Below are 19,806 nucleotides of genomic sequence, written 5' to 3'. Positions count from 1 at the left end.
GCTGCAGCTAAAATTTTGTACTGAGCACAACCCAGTTTCCTCTCAGTGAAATGCTTGTGAGCCCAGGGTGTCCCTTCAGCTTTCACAGAATATTATCCTTCAAGGTGCAGCCCCTGTATATAAAAGAAATGTCCCCTGTTTATAAAAGAAAATATTAAACCATGGTTACTGCTTAAATAAGAAATGCCATGTGGTTTTGCATTATGTATGTTGTTACATAATATTTCCATTGATCATATGACACAAATCTCTGCATTGCAACAACTCAAGGTTGCATCTGCTTCAGCACCCAGTCTCAGGCGGCAGCTGTGTGGGGAGTTTTCCCTCTCACCCCATGTACTGGTGGCTCTGGGGAGCCCTGAGCTGGATGTGGCTGCTGGCACACTGTGTCACACGGCAGCTGATGGACCGAGCTGCTGTGGATTTGCCGGTCTGTTTCTGAACCCGCTGGCAGTGTTGGCCTCCAGTGCAGCCTGTGACAGTGACTGCCATGGATTAATTGCGTTTCCTGGGGAGAAAGGCTTGTGTTCTGTAGTTTGAAAGCAGCTGCCACGGATCTTCACTGCGGGCTGGTACTTCCAGAGAGAAAAGAAGGTATGTCCCTTTTCACCTTCTCAGTGCTACTGAAAAGATTGCTATGTGATTTAATGGGAAGAAAATGTAATTTAGGAAAGGCTAATATTACTAATGAAAATCTCTCAAATTGGACTTGTATCCTATCAGAGAAATATACATTGTGATGTATCATTTAAAAATAGTCAGCAGTATGTATTAACCGTCTCTCTCCTGATGGGATTTTAATTTATTTTGCTTTTTCCCATCTGTGTTTTCCTTCTTTACATGCTGCTAATGGACCTTCATCTTTCCCGTGGGGAGGTCTTCAGAGAATTCTGCTTGTGACTATTACTTTTGATGATACCATCTATATGTAAAGTATGAATCCACTTGTTATCTGGGTGATACAGCTCTCACAACACATTTTTTCTGGGAGAAGAATGCAAAGGTCTGGAAGTTTCTTGTACTTTGATTACCCCAGTGTGAAACCTGGAGGACTCCACTTTCCTGGAGTTCCATTAACATCAGAAGGTTAGCTGGTGTGCAAGAGGACGATCAGGTCATATATTTAGAGAACAGCAGTCATCCGAAATACTGAAATGGCTTGTGTGCTGTAACTCTAACACCATAAATAAGCAAAAAGGAAAATAAAATTTAAAGTACAAATTTACTACTGTTCTTTGAAGGAGCTGTGGAGTATCTAAGCTCCCTGTGTGGTATAATTTATTCTTTGTAGTATGCAAGAGAGAAAAGCCAAGAACCCATTTTGAACACCATTATTTCATTCTGGAATTCTTTGGCGTGCTTATTTTTCATTTGTTTGACTTCATTTTAGGAATTGTAAATAAATAACATTGACAAAGTTACTTACAATACAGGGAAACAGCTTATACATCAGGACAAAATCTTAAGGTAACCTTCCCAACACAAAAGTGTGGTAGAACTAATATATAGATTTAGTGCTACTTTTTAGATGTGCCTCTGAGGAAACGGTGAAATAGAGAGTTTTGATTGCTAATATCCTTAAAAAAACGCTATTCAAAGGATAATCCTAATAATCCAAAAAAAAGAAAATCAGAAGAATGGGAGGGGTACAAGGATCAGGCAGTCACTTGAATCCAAAGTTCTGTCTTGTGTAGATCTTTGAAATTGCGTCTCTACTTCAATACCTCACCCTGCTGATGACTTCAGATGTGTCTTTTACCAATGGATGAATAGTCTAAGGAAATAATAACAATGTAATGTTGAAAAGCAATACTACACCCTACTACTAGGAACACCCCTTTAAAAAAAAAAAAAAAAAGTTTTGTCTAAATGAATTGTTCATCTACATGAACGTGTCTCTTAAGGTGAAAAGAAAAGACCTCCTATGCTTAATACTGTTTTGTGTAACTTAAAAAGGAGTTTGGTACTCAGCTATAGTAGTACTCCTCACAGTAGCACACCCTGTCGACACTGGCAATAAAAATAACAGTTGCAGAAAGAGTGAACTTTCAACTTTGTGACTCCGAGATTTGCAAAGTTAAAGGCAGTAAGTTACGTAACTCTTATTTGTAGAAACCTGATCCTTGCACGCACTCATTACATTTCATGAGTCGGCACTTTTGGGATCTCATTCAGGGGTAACAATCTGCGGTGAGGTCTTGCAACTCGTCTCTGCTGTCTCACACTCTTGCTCTGCTACAGGTATGTGTGGTGGATGGTGGTTTTTTTGTTGTTGTCTGGTTTGATTTCGTTTTTTGTTTGTTTGTTTTTAAACTAGTGCGTACTGAGGTCTGACATTGACATGTTTGGGGGACTTTCACTTTACCTTCATGCTTTTTTGAAGAGTGCATGCTCATTCAAATGCCACCAGGGTTCTACCCTTTTCCCAAATTGTTTGAGATGATAATTCAGAATTATTTTATTTTCCCTTTGAGGTGAGGAAGACCTCTCAGGAGGAGGACTCAGGAGAGTCTGTTGAAAGAGCCACAGAACACTTAGTATGAAACACATTCTACAGCAAATGTAGAAACACTGGCACATTTTGGCTACATTAAAAGCTTGAGAGTCTACATGGCTTATAAAACACACAAGCCAACGCTACTGCTTACAGGCTTGTATCTGGAGATTATTTCATCAGCTGCTGTATCTGCATCTTTAAATATTTCATGTTTTACATTTTACTTTGCATTTTATCAGATAATGTGAAATGTTTGCAATTAAAAACTTCAAGGACGTACTGACTGGTAAGGGGATTGTGTTTGTGTTTCTGGAGTTCTGAAATATATGTTTATTTAATATTCAAGTGCTGGGTTTTGTTCTATTTTCTGTTTGTTTTTTTTTTTTTTTTCATCAAAGGAAAGTTTGTGAATGGAAAATCGGTTATCGGCTCTTTATCATTATATATTTAAACTGGTTTTTTGTCTTGTATGTTCATCTAATAATTCATTTTTACCTGGTAGACTTGTTTTAAATTACAAGTCCTATATGTTTGACTACAACATGTGAAAACAAAACAAAACAAAAACTAACCAAAATGAAAATGAAAACAAAAAAAGCCGCCACACACATAAAAAACCCAAAAAAACTCATATGGGTAGGTATGGCTTATTAAAAAAAAAAAAAAAAACCCACAACGTAGAGGATTAGTATTATATAAATGTGTTCCTAAAGTTAATATAGCTTTGAAATAAGCTACAGCTTATCTTGAATTGGTCTGTGAAAATGAAATCTCACAGGAGGTTCAACAGTAGCCCTGCTAACACTGCTGGGGATCTGCTGAATTTTACAGTCCAGAACATCTTGGTCCCTGGAAGTCTGTGCAAATCCCCTGGCTGCAGGATTATTTGCTTGTTTGTTTTCCTAAAGGTGTCCCTTTAGTGCCACAACTATTGAAGTCCCACTAGTTCAGGAGCTGTTCAGCAACCCCGTTTCTTTCTGTGAGCATTTGGCATAGTCAAGATTTAATGTCCTTATTTCTATACTAGTGAAGGTTTCCTAGACAGTGCAAGCAATTTATCTGAAGAGAGTTTACATAAAGATTTATCTAAATTCTCTCCACATTCTTTAATAATTTGGAGATGCTCTATGCATATTCAAATAAGTTACTTGGATCATTCTGCAGCAATAAGAAGTCAGTTCACCCAGTTGGTTAACTTACAGTCCATGGCATAAAAATTTTAACTTGATATCAAGGAGCTACATGTATCTGTGTTAGATTCAGCTGGTATTTTTTGACCTTTGTGAATTACTTGTTTATTTTCATTTAAGTAATAGTTTGTAAAACATTAACCGTACCCTACTGTTACCTTGTTCATAAAACATTTAACTCAATAAATTTTTCCTTATACTCAGATTTTCATTTTTCCTATCTTGGAGTTCAGATGTATTCTTTATTAAATATTAAATAAATATAATTTTCTACTCTGGCTTTCGCTGGTGTATTTTTCTTGGCACCTTCCTTAAGTATTCTCCTTCAAAAATCTGTAACATCCGAGGGTAAAGCTGGTTTAGAAAAAAGATATCTTGACACTCAAAAAGTCTATTATGAAACATTTTAAATCTTTGCAGGAAAATATCACATTTAATCTAAGTGTGATTATTTGTTTCTACACAGTAGCATTTTTTTTTTTCTTCAGAATGCAGAGTCCTACATTAAGTCTTTACATTCTATACTAAAGAAAACTATGCATTCCTGGCAAAGGCCGGGCCCAAAAAATTCTAGTGAATGGAACCAAATACAACTGGTGGCTGGTCACAAGCAGTGTGTCCCAGGGCTCAGTAGTGAGGTCAGTCCTGTTTAATCTCTTTATCAATGATCTGGATGATCCGGATTGAGTGCACCCTTAGTAAGTTTGCAGACAACACCAAATTGGGTGTGACTTTTGATCTGCTGGAGGGTAGGAAGGCCATACAGATGGATGTGGACCGGCTGGATCATTGGGTTGAGGCCAATTGTATGAGGTTCAACAGGCCAAGTGCCGGGTCCTGCACCTGGGTCACAACAACCCCAGGTAGTGCTACAGGCTCAGAGAAGAGTGGCTGGAAAGCTGCCTGGCAGAGGGGGATCTGGGGATGTTGACTAACAGCCGGTTGAATATGAGCCAGCAGTGTGCCCCAGTAGCCAAAAATGCCAACAGCATCCTGGCTTGTATCAGAAACAGTGTGGCCAGCAGAACTAGAGAAGTGATTGTGCCACTGTACTCAACACCGGTGAGGCCACACCTTGAATACTGCGTTCAGTTTTGGGTCCCTCATCACAAGAACAACATTCAAATACTAGAGAGAGTACAGAGGAGGGTGATGAAGCTGGTGAGGGGCCTGGAGCACAAGTCTGATGAGGAGCAGCTGAGGGAGCTGGGGCTCTTTAGCCTGGAGAAAAGGCGGCTGAGGGGAGACCTTTTTGCTCTCTATAACTACCTGAAAGGAGGTTGTAGCATGGAGGGTGTTGGTCTCTTCTTCCAAGCAGCAAGTGATGGGACAAGAGGAAATGGCCTCATGTTGTGACAGGGGAGGTTTAGAATGGATATTAGGAAAAAAATTATTCACAGAAAGGGTTGTCAGGCATGGGAACAGGCTGCTCAAGGAACTGGTGGAGTCACCATTCCTGGAGGTGTTTAATAGGCATTTAGATGGGGTTCTTCGGGACATGGTTCAGTACTGGAGTTGTTATAGTTAGACTCGACAATCTTGAGGGTCTCTTCCAACTGAAATGAATCTATGATTCTGTATGATGAAGAGTGAAAGAACTGGCTTCATCATTATTTAAATAATTTGTGGTGACTCCCAGCTAGTTGGTCATAGCTTTATTTTTACTGTATTTCTTACTGTAGGGCAGGGAAATCCTGGTTATGTACCAGGTCCCCATTGAAGAGTTCATAACATAAGAAACTCTAACAAGATTATTATTTATGAAAAATCACCCAGGGGGCTTATGGACTTCTTCATTTTAGTTCTAACAGTAATCAGCATGTTCACAACACTACTGTAGTGATTCAAAAATTCAACAGTCTATGATACCTCTGTATTTGGATCTTTTTCATTATGGTATGCTGGAAAATTCTCAACTGAATGGTTTTTGTCCTTTAGTCTCACACATGGCGAACGAATCGAGGCCCTGTCCATGTGATATTGGAGACAGGTTTGACTACGGAGGCCGTGGGCAAGAAGTGCAAGTTGGGCACATCAAGGCGTATGTTTGCAAACCACCTGCCAGCACGGAAAAAGCTGTGATTGTGATTCATGATGTATTTGGATGGGAACTTCCAAACACCAGATACATAGCTGATATGCTGACAACTAATGGATACATGTAAGAAATTCTACTGTTTTCCAAACATATTTTTTTAAGAAAGATTGTTGAACCAATTATTTACTTTTATATATATATATATATATATATATATATATAAACCATACAAGCGGGAATAATTTAATAGGCTTCACTTACAGATTTCTCTAAAGTGGTTCCTGTTTGTTAAAACAGTGTCAGAAGTCTAACATAGATGAGTACTCCTATCGTAACAAGATAATAGACAAGTACAAAAGAAAAGAGGGAAGATATAGAAAAATCTTATCCTGTATTGTTCATTGGGTTATTGAAGTGCCTCCATAGCCCGAAGCAGCCAGCTTCCCTCTCCTATTGTAGGGTCTCTGTAACTTGGCTGGCACAGTAAAAATTCCAGAGAAGATAAAGTGATTCCTTGAAGGTACCATGTAGGAGGTTGTGTCAAGGAAAGAATCAAGTTCTCAAATATATGAAAAACAATTAAATATTTTCTTTACTATGTTACTGGGCTAGCATTCCTTCTCACCAAAAGCATCTACCATGTAAACTGTAGGGCTGTTTGTTTTTTTTTTTTTTTAACCAGTGCGAAACTGCTAATGGTTTTTAATTGTGGTTAACAAGTTGTCAAATTAAATGATGGATTTTAACAGGGCAAAATATATCTGGAAGTTATGCTAAGTCTCCTTATTAGACACAGAAAAAGAATAAGGGTGGCTTGTACAGTGCTTTGATGTAGATTGAGTTCTGTGCATATTCAACAGATAAAATTTGTTGTATAGTGCAGATGGACTTCCCTTTAACCCGTTCTCAGTATGATTTAATACGCATAAAATGTTTTTGTTTTTCTTGCAGAGCCATCTGTCCAGATTTTTTTGCAGGCCAAGAAGCTTGGAAACCTTCTAATGACTGGGCAACTTTCAAGGATTGGCTGAAAACTCGAGAGGCCAGCAAAATAGACAAGTACAACTGTTGTTCCTTGTCCAGAGACTGGTCATCCTTCTGTAGCCTCAGTTTTTACCTCAGGAAAGATGTAAAAATTGATCCTAAGTTATTAATGGATCAAATACAGTTGGGTATTCACAGAAATTCCATGCAGTCCCTGTGTTAAGCTCATGGTTATGTGAGAGGTGCTTTTTGGAGAAAAGCAGAACTTTGAACAAGAATAAATGACCACTGTTTCCCTGCACAGAGAGTAGAAATGAGGTTAATGAGTCAAAAGAAAAGAACGGGCAAAGGCTAGAAGATTCAACTCACTCCTTCCACTTCAGTTTGATTCAGTTCCTGCAAGCAGGCACAACCTCCAGGGGTTTTAGCAAGGTTGCAAATGTAGCCATCAAACACTGTTTAGCTGTGGCAAATTAGTCCTACTCCCTATCAGATTTCAGCTAGTTCAAAGCATACTACATTTTCATTCTGCTCACTATATTTTTCCCCATTATTATCTGACATGTAACTTCATTGTATTATGTTACTGCTGATTTTGAAACACTTTCAAATTTGCTTCCACATTTGCATAAAGCATTGCTCTTCCCTATGAGGGACGGTTTACCTATAGACACATTTGTGAGAATGTGATGTTCTTCACTGCTCACGTGTCTCAAACTTCAATTTATGTTAGCCTTTAAGACAGCTACTCCCATTTATAAAGTTACTTGGGCTGGTCTTTATAAATCCCCTTGGGTTCTGGTAACAGTGATCTTGGAAGACTGATCTTGTCCTCTGGATTTTCCTTTATATTTTAAAGTTAAATAATAATAAATAAGAGTTGTGGGTTGACCCCAGCCAGCAGCCAACACACATGCATCTTCTCACTTGCTCCCCCAAGAGGGACAGAGAAGAGAGAGAACAGGAGGAACAAAAGCAAGAAAACTCGTGGACGGAGATTAACACAGTTTAACAAGCGAAGGCAAGAGAAAAAAAAAAAAAGAGTGAAGCAAGTGCAGTCACTCATCACTTCCCACAAGCAGAACAATGTCCAGCCAGTCTCTGGGAAGCAGCAAGGGAGGAACAGGAGGCCAGGGGAACGGAGCTGGAGTCTTAATTCGCTTTCATTTACATGTCTCAGGGAAGTTGATGTTGTCCTGAAGTATCTGAGGGAACAATGTGGTGCAAAGGAGACCGGTGTCATTGGGTTTTGCTGGGGTGGAGCAGCAGTACAACATCTGATGCTGAAAAATCCTCATATGAAGACTGGAGTGTCCCTCTATGGTGAGTCTAAAATGCCCATTACGACGTGAGCAGATGGGACCAGGCAGGAACTTATTCTATAGAAGTATTACTGTGACAAAACTCAGTGAGACATCTTGGGGAAGAAGGAGGTGGTTTTGTTATACAAACTCTTCAAGCAATTTGATATTACACACTCACATTATTGCACTGAAATAACCATAGCCAGTAACATCTATGTGATCATTTGGCACTGTCAGGATCACTTCAGTGCAACATAGCACAGAAGGGACAATTGCCAAGGTCTCACTGTAAGTCAGATTCCTCTTGGCTCGTGATATAAAATGATTTCTGGACATAACTTTTATGTCTTTTAGGAGCCACCAGTAACTATGAGGTGAATCTTTGCCTCAGTGTCTTGTTCAGCCTGCACAAGTCTTAGGACGGGTTCCTGCCCACTCTCTGCTTTTCATTGTTTGGAGAACCTGTCTGTACCCTATGGCCCTGTTTAACCTGCAGGAAAAGAGGTGGCAGCATTGACACACTGTAGCCTTTCTTCTCCCCTGCTGTTAGAGTGCAAGGACTTTTGCCAATGAGTCACCAGAGTTGGGGTCTGCGCAGACCACAGAGCTTCAGGTCATGACATAAACCCCTTATTTCTCAACGTTACTGCTGGCAGGGCTCCCTCATTACTAGTATGAACCATTTTTTAACTCTCTGTTTCAAACATCGCACTCTTCCATTCTTAATGCATTTATGTGACCTTTAATATTTTTGTCATAAATCTCTGTACTTATGTATAACCCAAATCAAGTTATATTCATTTGAGGTAAAAGGAGGTTGAACGTATTTTCCCAGAAAGACTATGGGGACTGTTTTGCTGCACGATTTGCGGATCAGTTGAGTCAATTCATCAATGCTATAATACTTGCTATATTTTCACTTTTCTGTTGTAAGAATTCCAATAATGAAAAGAGTGGCCAGAGCACTAGCTACTTCATTTTCTTGAGATTTAAATTCAAACATATTTGAATAGTCAAAATTACAACAGAAATTTGTTCTGAGTTTGTATAAGTGTAAATATATGCACAGAGAAATCCTAGACAGGTATCTGAAATGATGAATATTTACAGTTACCTGAAAAATGGCCATATCGTGCTAGATGTAGCAGCTCTGAAGTGTCCGTCTTTCACAGGACCCTGATTCTGACAGTGGTCAGAAGGAGACAGCCAAAGAGAAATGACAATGGGGCAAACGTATAAAGATCATTGTCTGACTTTTCGGACAGAGCTGGTCTTTCTATCTTTAGTGACATCCCAAAACACAGGAAGTTTTCATAACAAAAGGGACTTCTAAGCAAAATGTGTTTAATTTTATTACAAGACGATCAGCTCTAACTGATCAGAATGTTTTTTATCTTGACTGTATAGATTTAGTAGTGATTTAACTGCCTTAAGTAGCACGACGCCTTTCATACCTTTCTTGCTTCCCTAGGAGTGATCAGGTACTTTGAGGACAGGTCCAATTTGCTTCACCCCACCTTTTTCATTTTTGCTGAAAAGGATGACTATATACCGTTGGAAGAGGTGAGTTTCCCATCAGAAATGTTTGAAGGTTTTTATTCTTTTCATGCTTGTTTTGTGATTTGGTATTTAGTTAAGATAAACAAAAATATTAGTTTGCACTTTGCTTCCTCTTTCACCAAGCTTTACAACAAAGTTACTCAAATTTATGTTGTTTATCCCTGAAGCAAAAGTATTTACAGTGACACCAAAAAATGTTGTTTTTTTGTTTCTGTTGAAAAAGACGGATGATTTATATATGGGAGCTCCAAGGAGAAAAGTGTCAAGAATCCATAATGGCAGTCAAAGGAAGACTTCAGCCAGGTTTAACACAGGACAGACTCTTTAATCATATTGATATTACAAAAAAACGGCTTAAAAACCCCACCTGTACCAGTGGAATCAGTAGTTTCAGGAGACTGAAAAAATCCTGTGACTACCCTTTTCCTTCCCCACTGTTCTGCAGAGCTTCTCCTTCCTGGTATGCTTGTCAACACGTCTTGGGGAGCATGGGCGGAGAATGCCTGGATAAAAACGACTATCTACCAAAGGGATCACAGAAGGCGGCACACTTTCACTGAGTGTTGTTTACCTTAATTGTCCTGCCAAAAATACCACCAGCTTGGAAGGGCTGTTTCTGTATCTGTGCCTCTCCTCCCTCAATTTCAAATTAATTCAAATTTTTAATTAATACATCTTACCCTATTTTTTTGTGAAGTCTGTCAACAGTAACTTGTGCAGTGCTGTCCTTCTCATGACACTGAGAAGTGCTTTTAGCTTTATCAAGTATCACTACAGTATCTCAAGTACCTTTCCTTTTTTTGCAGTTTTATACAATAGCATTCTGTTATTTTACTGGAAGAAAGAAGTCCCAGCTGAAAAAAGAAAGTGGAGTAACAGGAATGCATTTGTGTATAAAATTAGTAGAAGAGAAAATTATGTCAAGGACATACTGTATCTCCCAGACAGTAAAAAGCCAGGACTGTAAATATAAAACACTTTAACTATGTACTCAGCCAACATAGAACATTCTGTGTTACAGGTCACCCTACTGGAACAGAAGCTTAAACAAAACTGCAAAGTTGATTATGGAGTTAAAATCTACCCTGGACAGACTCATGGGTTTGTACATCGCAAAAGAGAAGATATCAATCCTCAAGATAAGCCTTTCATTGAAGAAGCAAGAAAGGATATGATCAACTGGCTGAATAAATACCTTTAGCACAAAGAAAAGCCCATAAAAGAAGCCAAGTGTTGTGGGAAATCAGAAAATAATAAAGACCCTATTGATTGAAAAGTTCTTAAAGAATCAAAATAGTTTGTAGAACTCTTTTGCAATCACATTACATATTAGCAGATATTTTCTAAGTAGATGCTTAGAAATGTCTTTTCAAATGCTGAAAGCCATATATGTAAAAAGTATTTTTAAATTTCATCTTGTTTATCTTAATGTAAAAAGGATATTTGAATTTAATATTGTGATAATCTCAAGTACAATAATTTCTAACATAGAATCTGAAAGTTTCACTTTTTTATATTAATGTCAATATGATAAAAAATCATTGGAACTCTCCCCACACCTCAGAAATGCTCTCATAAAGATCTCTGAGATGTTCAGATTTGAGGAAAATACAGTTCTGGTTTGGAAGGCTGAGACATTTTCTTGGAAACAGAATATCCTAATCAGAATTCATAAAACCAGCCCAACATAATGCTAGAAAGAGGGAAGGGAAGCAGGACGATAAGAAGAAATGTATGCAGACTGTAAAGGGACCGTTCCCTCATTTTTGATGCATTTACAAGGACTTCTATTCCTAGTTCAGTGTCACTTGATGGCAGTAAGTTATGCTGCTACCTTAGCCTGTCTGTGGGGTGTGTTGTTCCTTTATGCTTGTCCTCAGACACATGCCTGTGTTTCCCCCATTTCTAAGCCTCCTTTTGGATTCTGAAACACTCACAGACATCTGGATGCAGCTGCAATGGCCTCTTGCTAGGCTGTCTGACCTTCACCCACATCAGAATCCTCTGACATTTAATAATGTCTCTTTTGTTAAGCACCAGCGTCCTTCATTCCTTTCTTCCTCACATTATCTTCATCAGAAGCCCCAGCACCAGCTGAGTTTCTGATGCTGCCCCTTGTTTTTTGTTTTTTTTTTCAGGAAAATGCATCACATCATTCCACAACCAGCTCAATGCAAATCCTCTGTCAACTCTCATTGACTCAGGCAGTTGCCCTACCCCTCATCCTCATTCAGAGTTGAATCTAAACCAACGTGGATGACAACACTGTCTCCTCACCTCCACAAATCCTTCCAGTATCACCAGGTTTCTCTGTGCTGTGATTTAATGAGGTACCAGGATTGGTGAGGTACAGCCCATCCCTAGTGACTAGGGGAACATCACTGCAGTTCTCCTCCTTCAGTGCCTCTCAGTGTGATCCACAGTAATCCTGTGGTGAGTCCTTTTCTGCATCTGTGATGCTGAAAGGAATAGCTGCAGCTAAAATTTTGTACTGAGCACAACCCAGTTTCCCCTCAGTGAAATGTTTGTGAGAACAGGGAGTCCCTTCAGCTTTCACAGAATATTATCCTTCAAGGTGCAGCCCCTCAGATGTTTACATTGCCTCACAATATTTTTCTTTTCACGGTCACCTCTGCCAGCCATGCCTGGCAGCTCCCTCACTCAGTCACCTTCCCTCTGGCTCCCCTGCAAGCCAGGGGCACATGACAGGCCAGGCCTAAGCGGTCTGTGATGGAGCTGCAGCCACACAACTGTCGTCTTCTTTAGAGTCTCCCACCAGGTGGGTCTCACCTCAGGTCCCACATTCTTCGCAGTTCTTCAGCCGTCCCTCCATCTCAAACTCCTCCTTCATGCCACTCTTTCCCTTTCCTCCTGCAATTCACCATGTATCTCCCACGAGAAAATAGCTCTCCCTGCACCACACTGAACTGACATTGAAGAAACTGTCCTGTCTTTCAAAACTATTGCATGCAGACCTCTGAGGTGAAAGTGCAAAAGCTTCCTTTGCTCCTTAGCTTACGCCCTCAGTCAGCGATTAATGCTGTTCTCTGGTTTAGGCACTGCACATCGTGTTCCTGTCTCCTTGCTGTTTGATTTCAGGAAAGATGAGCCTGTTCTTAGTGGGTCTAGCCAGCTGAGAGAAATCTTCTTCAGGTGTGCAGAGTGTTGTTGCCTCTGCCTTGGAGGACTCACTGCCATGAGTCATGCTGGTCATGCTGGTTGAAACAGTCCCTCTAAGTTAGGGAATGTCCTTTTCCCTAGGTTTCCCACACCAGAGACTCAGGTATAGATTCCAGAGATTCTTCTTAAATAAATAATTTATTTGCATGGTACTGTGTAGAGCAGCTTGACCTCAGTGACTTCTGAAGAGGGACCCTCAGCAGAAAAAAATCTTGGACAATTATACCCTCACAATCCAAGCCCACACCCACCTTGTATGTCACTCCAGGCCAATTGCAAAATTAAGAGTCTGAGTTCTCCCCATTCTTCATTGGATCCCTTTATTTTTGTTAGATAGGCTGTCAGTTAAAGTTCTTACCTTCAATTGCTATTTTGCACCCACGGTTGGAGATAATAAGTTCTTGGTAACAGCCAAAATGTTCTTCCATTAGGCACTGTTTAGTACTTTTTCTTATCTCCAGGGTCGTAGCTCCTCTGATCTTCCAGCTTGAAGACTCAGAGGCCTTTTTTGCTTAATGAAGCAGAAGGTTCAAAGGTTCACAGCTTGTGGTAGTTATGCCAAGAAAACTTAGTTATGCCAAATGAATTCTATATAACCATTTTCTAACCAAGTTCTATAAGAAGCAGTATACCAAATAATTCAGTAAGTTAAGGCAGTCTATTCCCTAACACTCCACATTGGAGGTGAGCAGTTTCCTGATGCCCTCCACGATCCTGTGCTTGGACTGGGTCTGTGCAGCTTCCCTGTGATGCACAGACAGAGGGAAGGTCCGGACAGTGACTTCTGTGCTTCCTGCCAGTCCTGACATGGTTCTGGACTCAGCACATAAAGCAGAAACAGTTTTGACATGGGAGAACTCCAGACACCTCCTGTCGCTGGTGCAGGCACGTCTGGTGTGTGTGCCTGTGCAGTTTGGGGTAACAGGAGGATAACAATGCACAAACCTTCCCAGAAGAAAACAACATGGGTATGTGGATCAGATAGACTGTGAAGTGCAAATTCAATTCCCAGCTATGGATTCACGCCCAATTTATCAGGGTTGCTATAAGAACAGGCAGAAATGATGAAATTGAACTCCCTGTAACTATTGTCTCACATGGATTTTAAATAAAAGAGCCTTGGTTTCTCAAAAGATAATATCTTGGCTGGCATACCATTACAGCTTGTTTGTTTTTTTTTATGTGAATGAACAGATGTCTCAGGGAACTGGGGTAAGCTTTGCCAAATTTCCCCTGAGACAGAGGAAGACTGTGAAACTGAGGAGTATTTTGTCAAAATTCATTGTCCTTGGAGAACTCAGAGTAGCTTGCTGTAGGACAGGTATTGCCTTTCATTATGTATTTGTTTTTGTAGAAATAGGTCTATATGTTTTGTAGAAATACGGTATTTAAAATGTTAATCTCAGAATTTTGCCAGTGTTAACATTTATTTTACTAAATCCTCCCCCCCCATTATCAAAATTTGCATTTGAGAATATCCTTTGTGTCTAGAGAGCACTGACATATGGGTGTATAGGTTAGACATTACAAATTCAGGTTTGTAATGTTTGATTCTACCAAACCTAGCAGTCTTGATACAAGGTAAATTATTAGCTGTAGAAAAAACACCAGGGTAAACAGAGCAGTCATATGGAAAGCTTGTTCAGGGGACCTCATGCAGCTGCTATTGTTCCCCTGGGCATTGTGCTGCCTTCAGTCCCTCCATAGTAACTTCAGAGCTCTTTGATGAATTCCTAACAACTTTGACAAAACAGTGAGGTCCTTGGTGCTATTTAGTTCTTCTGTACTTTTAGAAAATCCGGCAGAGAGGAGAGAGACTCACTGCACTGAGCAAAACAGCATGGTGTGGATTCATCAGTTCTTTGTCTCGTTTGTCTCATTTGTCTCATTGACCAGCTGTCAACTGGCCAGTCAGCACACAGAAAGCCTGAGCTGCTTGTGTAGCGGTTGTCAGAGGATACAGGCAGAAGCAGACTAAGGAAATGTGGGGGGCAACCGAGATGCAGTGGAGCAGTAGAGCAGAGGGAACAGGCTGATGGTAACCCATGGGATATAGGGAAGTGAGACCTTATTGGGAGCAATCACTTGGTTTGTGGACAAAATAGAAGAGGGAACTTGGAAGAGCCTGAATCTCACTGTTTGTAGACTGAGTGGGATTTTGGTCACTAAGGAAGCGTTGTACTGAAGCAGGGTCATGGCCTACATGCAATGAGTTCTTGATGCTTGAGTGAAGGAAGTTGCATGGACTGAAGTGAAAGAGGTCTCTCAGAGGAAAACCCTCAGAGACTGGAGACAGATAAGACAACAGAACATGGTGGAGATGAAAGTCCTGAAGAACAAGAGCAAATATCCTGTCCACTGCTAATAATGTCCTCTTCACAAGAAGATTGAGGTCCTGTATATAAAAGAAAATACTAAACCACAGTTTGAATATGGACCACTGGATCCTCTGTATTCTTGGAAGCTGAAATCCAGGTTCTGATTTCTGCTCTATGACACAAGTATTTTGGTAGCATCTGGTATCTTTCACCAGTTTAATACTAAACAGACTTCTAGTTCTTCTTCATTTGCATTTTTTTTTTTTTTTTTTTTTTTACACACTCAGCGGGGGAGATCTTTGATGGATTTTCAGTTTAATCTTTATGGTAATCAACAAGATCACAAGATCAAGGTGATTCTTCAACTCTGCTCCATTTTCTGTATTCCTCTCTGTCAAGTTAGTGGGTTTTCTTTGTCGTTGTTTTTTGGTGTTTTGTTTTGGGGTGGGGTGTTTTTGTTTGGTTGGTTTTTACTGTGGTGTCTTAATAATTTTTCTCATCTTTTCTGACTCCTAAACTCCGAACAGAAATGGCTTTTCAACGTACAGGCCATAATCAGCAAGAACAAAGACAAGCACTCCCCCACCACTCCCCCCCACACACGTGCATGTGTACACAGCAGTGCCAATATTCCCATAAAAGAATGTGCACTCAATCAGTATAAATATATCTCATAGGTTCTGGCCTGCAGGCAGGATGGCATATATGCTTTTTGCTAGATTATAAAGGACTGTGCACTTACTTTGAAAATACATCCCTCTGCATTGTGCCGGCTTTACTAGTGTGAGAAGCAGTTCTCCTTCCTCAGCTGCAACCTCTGTCTCCAAGGAACATTGCTGCTAGGTCTCGGAGGGGTTTTTTGACTTTGCCTTCCTCAGAGGAGGCTTTAGAGAAGGAGCTGAATGATTGCTCTACTGGATTAGTGAGGCTTCAGGGGTAGAGGGCTGACCAGAATTTGAACTTGATGGAACTCGGGGGATTGATGGAAGAAGTGGTAGAGGTGACAACACCCATAGATTCAGCCCATCTGAAGGTCTTATTGTAACTCATTTTTGCCACATCCACAGGCATACTAAACTTGTTATTTAGGATTGTAGTTGCCTACCTAGCATAGGTTTTGATCAAACTGGATTTAATTTCTTTAGCTAATGATATTTCAATGTGTTTCACCACAGGCAGTGAGTGGTAGCTTATCCTCTAGAAAGATGCAGTGAGGAGACTGTTTTTCAGGGAAGCAGGTTAGTCACAGAGACACAAAGCAATCTAGTTTCATTTCATGGAAGACAAGAAAAACTAAAGGCAGACTCACAAAGAGTACTTTGTTGCAGAGCTCTCTGAGAACAGTGACGTGACTTTGGTGCCTGTCTCCTCTGTACGTCTTCAGAAACCTCCCTCAGCACGTTTTACTTACTTGCCTGTTTCTCGTCTTCGACACTGAAGCATATCAAAGGCCAGCACATAACAGAACGCTTGATTTTAGAAAGTGGGGAGTGGAATGGGCTAATAAAGCTCCAAAACAAAGTTCCCCTATCAGATAGTGGAGCAGATGGTGGCACCTGTGGCAACACATTTCCTTTCCGTCCTGTCACTTCTTTATTAAATGCTGGTCAGGAAATTTTGCATCTGGCCTGGTAGTTTGCCATGAACTTCAGCAAAGCTATGATAATGTTATTTGTTAAGGGGATTGGAAATATTTCCAACTGGACTACAAAACTGTTCTTTAGCTTTTCTTTCAGGTGCTGAGCTTACAGATTGTTGAAGATTTCTTTAAGGTCTTTCTTTTTTCCAGAGTCCTTAAAAAATTAAGGAAGTAGCCAAGATATCTCAGACAGGTGGCCAGCTACAAGTAAAAACCCCATGTCCTTCAGTAAAACAAGGTGAGAGAAAACATTATTGCTTCCTCTGACTCCTTTGAGCAAAAAGCTGAAGGTAATTTTTAGGAACTGGTGTTTGCAAGGGGAAAGAGATGCAGGGGAAGAGGTAGTTTACATGTTGGTGCACATATCGGCAAACGCTGTACTTGTAGTGCTCTGTGATGTTGCTTTAGAGAGTAGTGAGCAGCTGTAACTCTCCCTGTCACTGGGACTGTCGCTGTTGCTGTGAATCGCTGTGCGTAGGGTAGGTTCAGGGTAGGTTAGCAGTGCAAGATAAGGTAATCCCATTTGTTTTGAACAAAGCGAGTGCTTGCCATGTCCCTGGTTTTCTCTGTTTTGCTCACCCAGCTGATTTAACTTTGGCTCTGCTCAGATTTTTTCTTTTGGACAGACACAGATATCCTGGATCAAAATGAAAGGTGCAGGCTCACTCCTGTGTCTTATCCACAACAGGGGAAATCAACTTCTGGCTCCACAAGGCAGGGTAAAGCAGAGCTCACCTCCTGCTCAGGTATATGTCTGATATATACAGGATGTATGTCACATCTATATTTTCAGATGTGATAATCAGAGAAATGCAGAATGTAATAAACAGTGATAGAAAAATTTAATAAATAAAATGGTGGTATGAACTTCCCTAGCTAGTGCAATTGTAAAAATCACTCAAAGACAGAATAACAAAAGTAACAAAGCCCTGCATCAATGGTATTTCTTGCAGGTCCTTTTCAGCTCGCTCTTTGTTGATGTTGCTTTGCTACGTAACATCAAGGCAGAGAGTAACACTGTTCGTTTGACTTTGTCAAGGCTGTTGCAAGCAGTGATCAACTTGTTCCATTTGCAGCCTGAGCCAGGCTAAAGCTGCGCAGCATTGCTAGCAGGGTGCTTTACTTAGAGAATCTTACCAGGTTATATCAGATTGAAATCATTAATCACACCTGAAGGGCTTACAACTGGGACTGGGCTTGTACTGTGGTGGCTGGCAACATGGCTAGAGTGCACTTAATCCCATCTTTTTTGCCTCTGCAAAATACTGCTGAGGCCCAGTCCTCACTCTTGCACTTTTCTCACTTTTTTTTTTTTTTCTTCCAACTAAATGTCTGCAAGCAGCTACCTGGTTACAGGGAGAGCAGCAGAGGCCATAGAACAGGAAGAGATGGCACAGCTTCAGGGTCTTTCCAGCAGAGCAGGGAAGTACTGAAACTGGCACAGGCAAAGAGTGAAGCATTACCAGGTGGGATGAAGAGAGAGCACATGGTTGGCTGTGAAAGGGAAAGGTGTGGGAGTTGGGCATTGAAGGAAGCAGAAAGTGGTGCTGATTGCTGAAAATCAGAGACTTGTGGGAAAATCATAAGTTTCAAGGACCTCAGAAAGAAGGAAAAGAAACACCATGAACAAGAGGAAGAGAGACCTGGGGATGACCCTTGAGGGCCACCTTCACTAGTCCATGCGCATCTTACCTGTGTGATTGGTTTTGCTTGACAAGAATCTTTTGAAGATGTCTTGTCTGCCCATGAGGCCAGAAAACCAAATAGGCAAGATGAAAAGGTGAAAAACCAAATAGGCAAGTAGAAGGTGTAGGGGACAGATAGTAAGGCAGGACAGGTAGAAGTGGGGTGTCTGGATGAGGAGAGAAGTTGGTAGTGATGGTGCTTCCTGAAAGTTACAGGTATCGCACATGTCCCCTCCATCTCCCTGACTTCATGGGCCAAAAATCAGCTCTGGATGAACACTAGATAATGTTAACAGAGGTACCTCAGATAGAGAGGAGCAGAAAGCCAGTGGGACAAAGTGCAGGTAGAGCCCCTCTGTGAAGAGAGATAAAGGGAGATCTGCTTCGAAGGAGAGGCAGTGGGTCAGCACTGGAGAGGCAAAGCAGGGAACGTTTCTATTTCCAGGTGCCCTAGAGTTTTGAGGAGACAAACACTCTCACTGTCCCTAAGCCTTTCCCCATCACACTGACAGCAATGTCACTGTGAGAGACAGGTGGCCTTGTGTTGCTTCATGGCTGTTGCTGGGTGATTTGTAGATCTTATGCCAAAGTGCAAAGTTGAATTCCCAGGAATTGTTGAACCCAGGATAATGGTAGGAAGTAGACAGCACAGTCAGTCCTGTGATGAAAGTTAGTTTTCAGTCAGATAAAAGCAATTTGGTGAAGAACAGGCATCTGGGATTTTTCTGGGATCTCCCCCACCCTTTTCCCCTGCTGAACCCTAATTTCACTGTGTCTCCGAATGTATTTATTCTGCTGGGCTGATGCCAGATCGTATATACAAAGGGGGTTTAAGAGGAACATGTCAGGATGCTTTGGCAAAAATACAAGGAACTGGAAAGCAATTCAAAGGAGAATGAAATAAACCAGGACTGAATAAAGAAGAACAAGTTTTGAATATAAATTCTTTCTTCCCCTTAAGCAAATTGGGGAATGGTGAGTCTGAAGGAAGCAAAAGATCTGGAAGGGAAAGGAAAAGATACCTACATTGTATCATGCTATACCAGCAGAAGGGAGACAAGGGAGGGCTCACCAAAAACCTCTGCAGGCTGATGAGGTGCAGAGGGGACCATCTCAAGTTTTGTCATTTTCCAGCTGGTTCACATTGCTGGTGTTTGCTGTTCCCATGGTATCTTTGATAGCATCTGTCTGATGTACTAATGATGAGATGTTCCGTTCACCACTCAGGAGAGGGATTAGGACTCAAATTGCCATTCCAGCTTGTCACTCAAGAAGGAATTAAAATATTAAAATCTTATTTGAATATGGAATTTACTGACCCCTTGGGAGAGCCTAAGACTAAAGGAAATGATGCTTTAAACATGAGGTCACTGAAAGAAAATAATGCATTAGCTGGAGAGCCTTCAGCTTT

At 40.8% G+C, this 19,806-nt stretch overlaps 1 protein-coding gene across 2 annotated transcripts; it reads left to right on the top strand.

The window, feature by feature from the left end:
- Positions 1-471: 471 nt before the first annotated feature.
- Positions 472-10,849, top strand: LOC136098447 (carboxymethylenebutenolidase homolog). 2 transcript variants are annotated; one of them, XM_065831864.2, is made up of 6 exons: positions 472-594; positions 5,626-5,848; positions 6,677-6,784; positions 7,890-8,032; positions 9,485-9,576; positions 10,595-10,849. In XM_065831864.2, exons 2-6 carry the CDS (start codon positions 5,634-5,636, stop codon positions 10,772-10,774), a joined length of 738 nt encoding a protein of 245 aa, XP_065687936.1. In that variant the 5' UTR covers positions 472-594; positions 5,626-5,633; the 3' UTR covers positions 10,775-10,849. The 2 variants fall into 2 exon arrangements, with proteins under 2 accessions (XP_065687936.1, XP_065687935.1); XM_065831863.2 differs by lacking the exon at positions 472-594 and adding an exon at positions 2,104-2,241.
- The last annotated feature ends 8,957 nt before the right edge of the window (positions 10,850-19,806 follow it).

This window comes from Patagioenas fasciata, chromosome 2, assembly GCF_037038585.1.
Source record: "Patagioenas fasciata isolate bPatFas1 chromosome 2, bPatFas1.hap1, whole genome shotgun sequence".
Taxonomy (NCBI): domain Eukaryota; kingdom Metazoa; phylum Chordata; class Aves; order Columbiformes; family Columbidae; genus Patagioenas; species Patagioenas fasciata.
The sequence above is the reverse complement of the archived record's forward strand: the minus strand, read 5'-3'. Positions and strand labels throughout refer to the sequence as shown.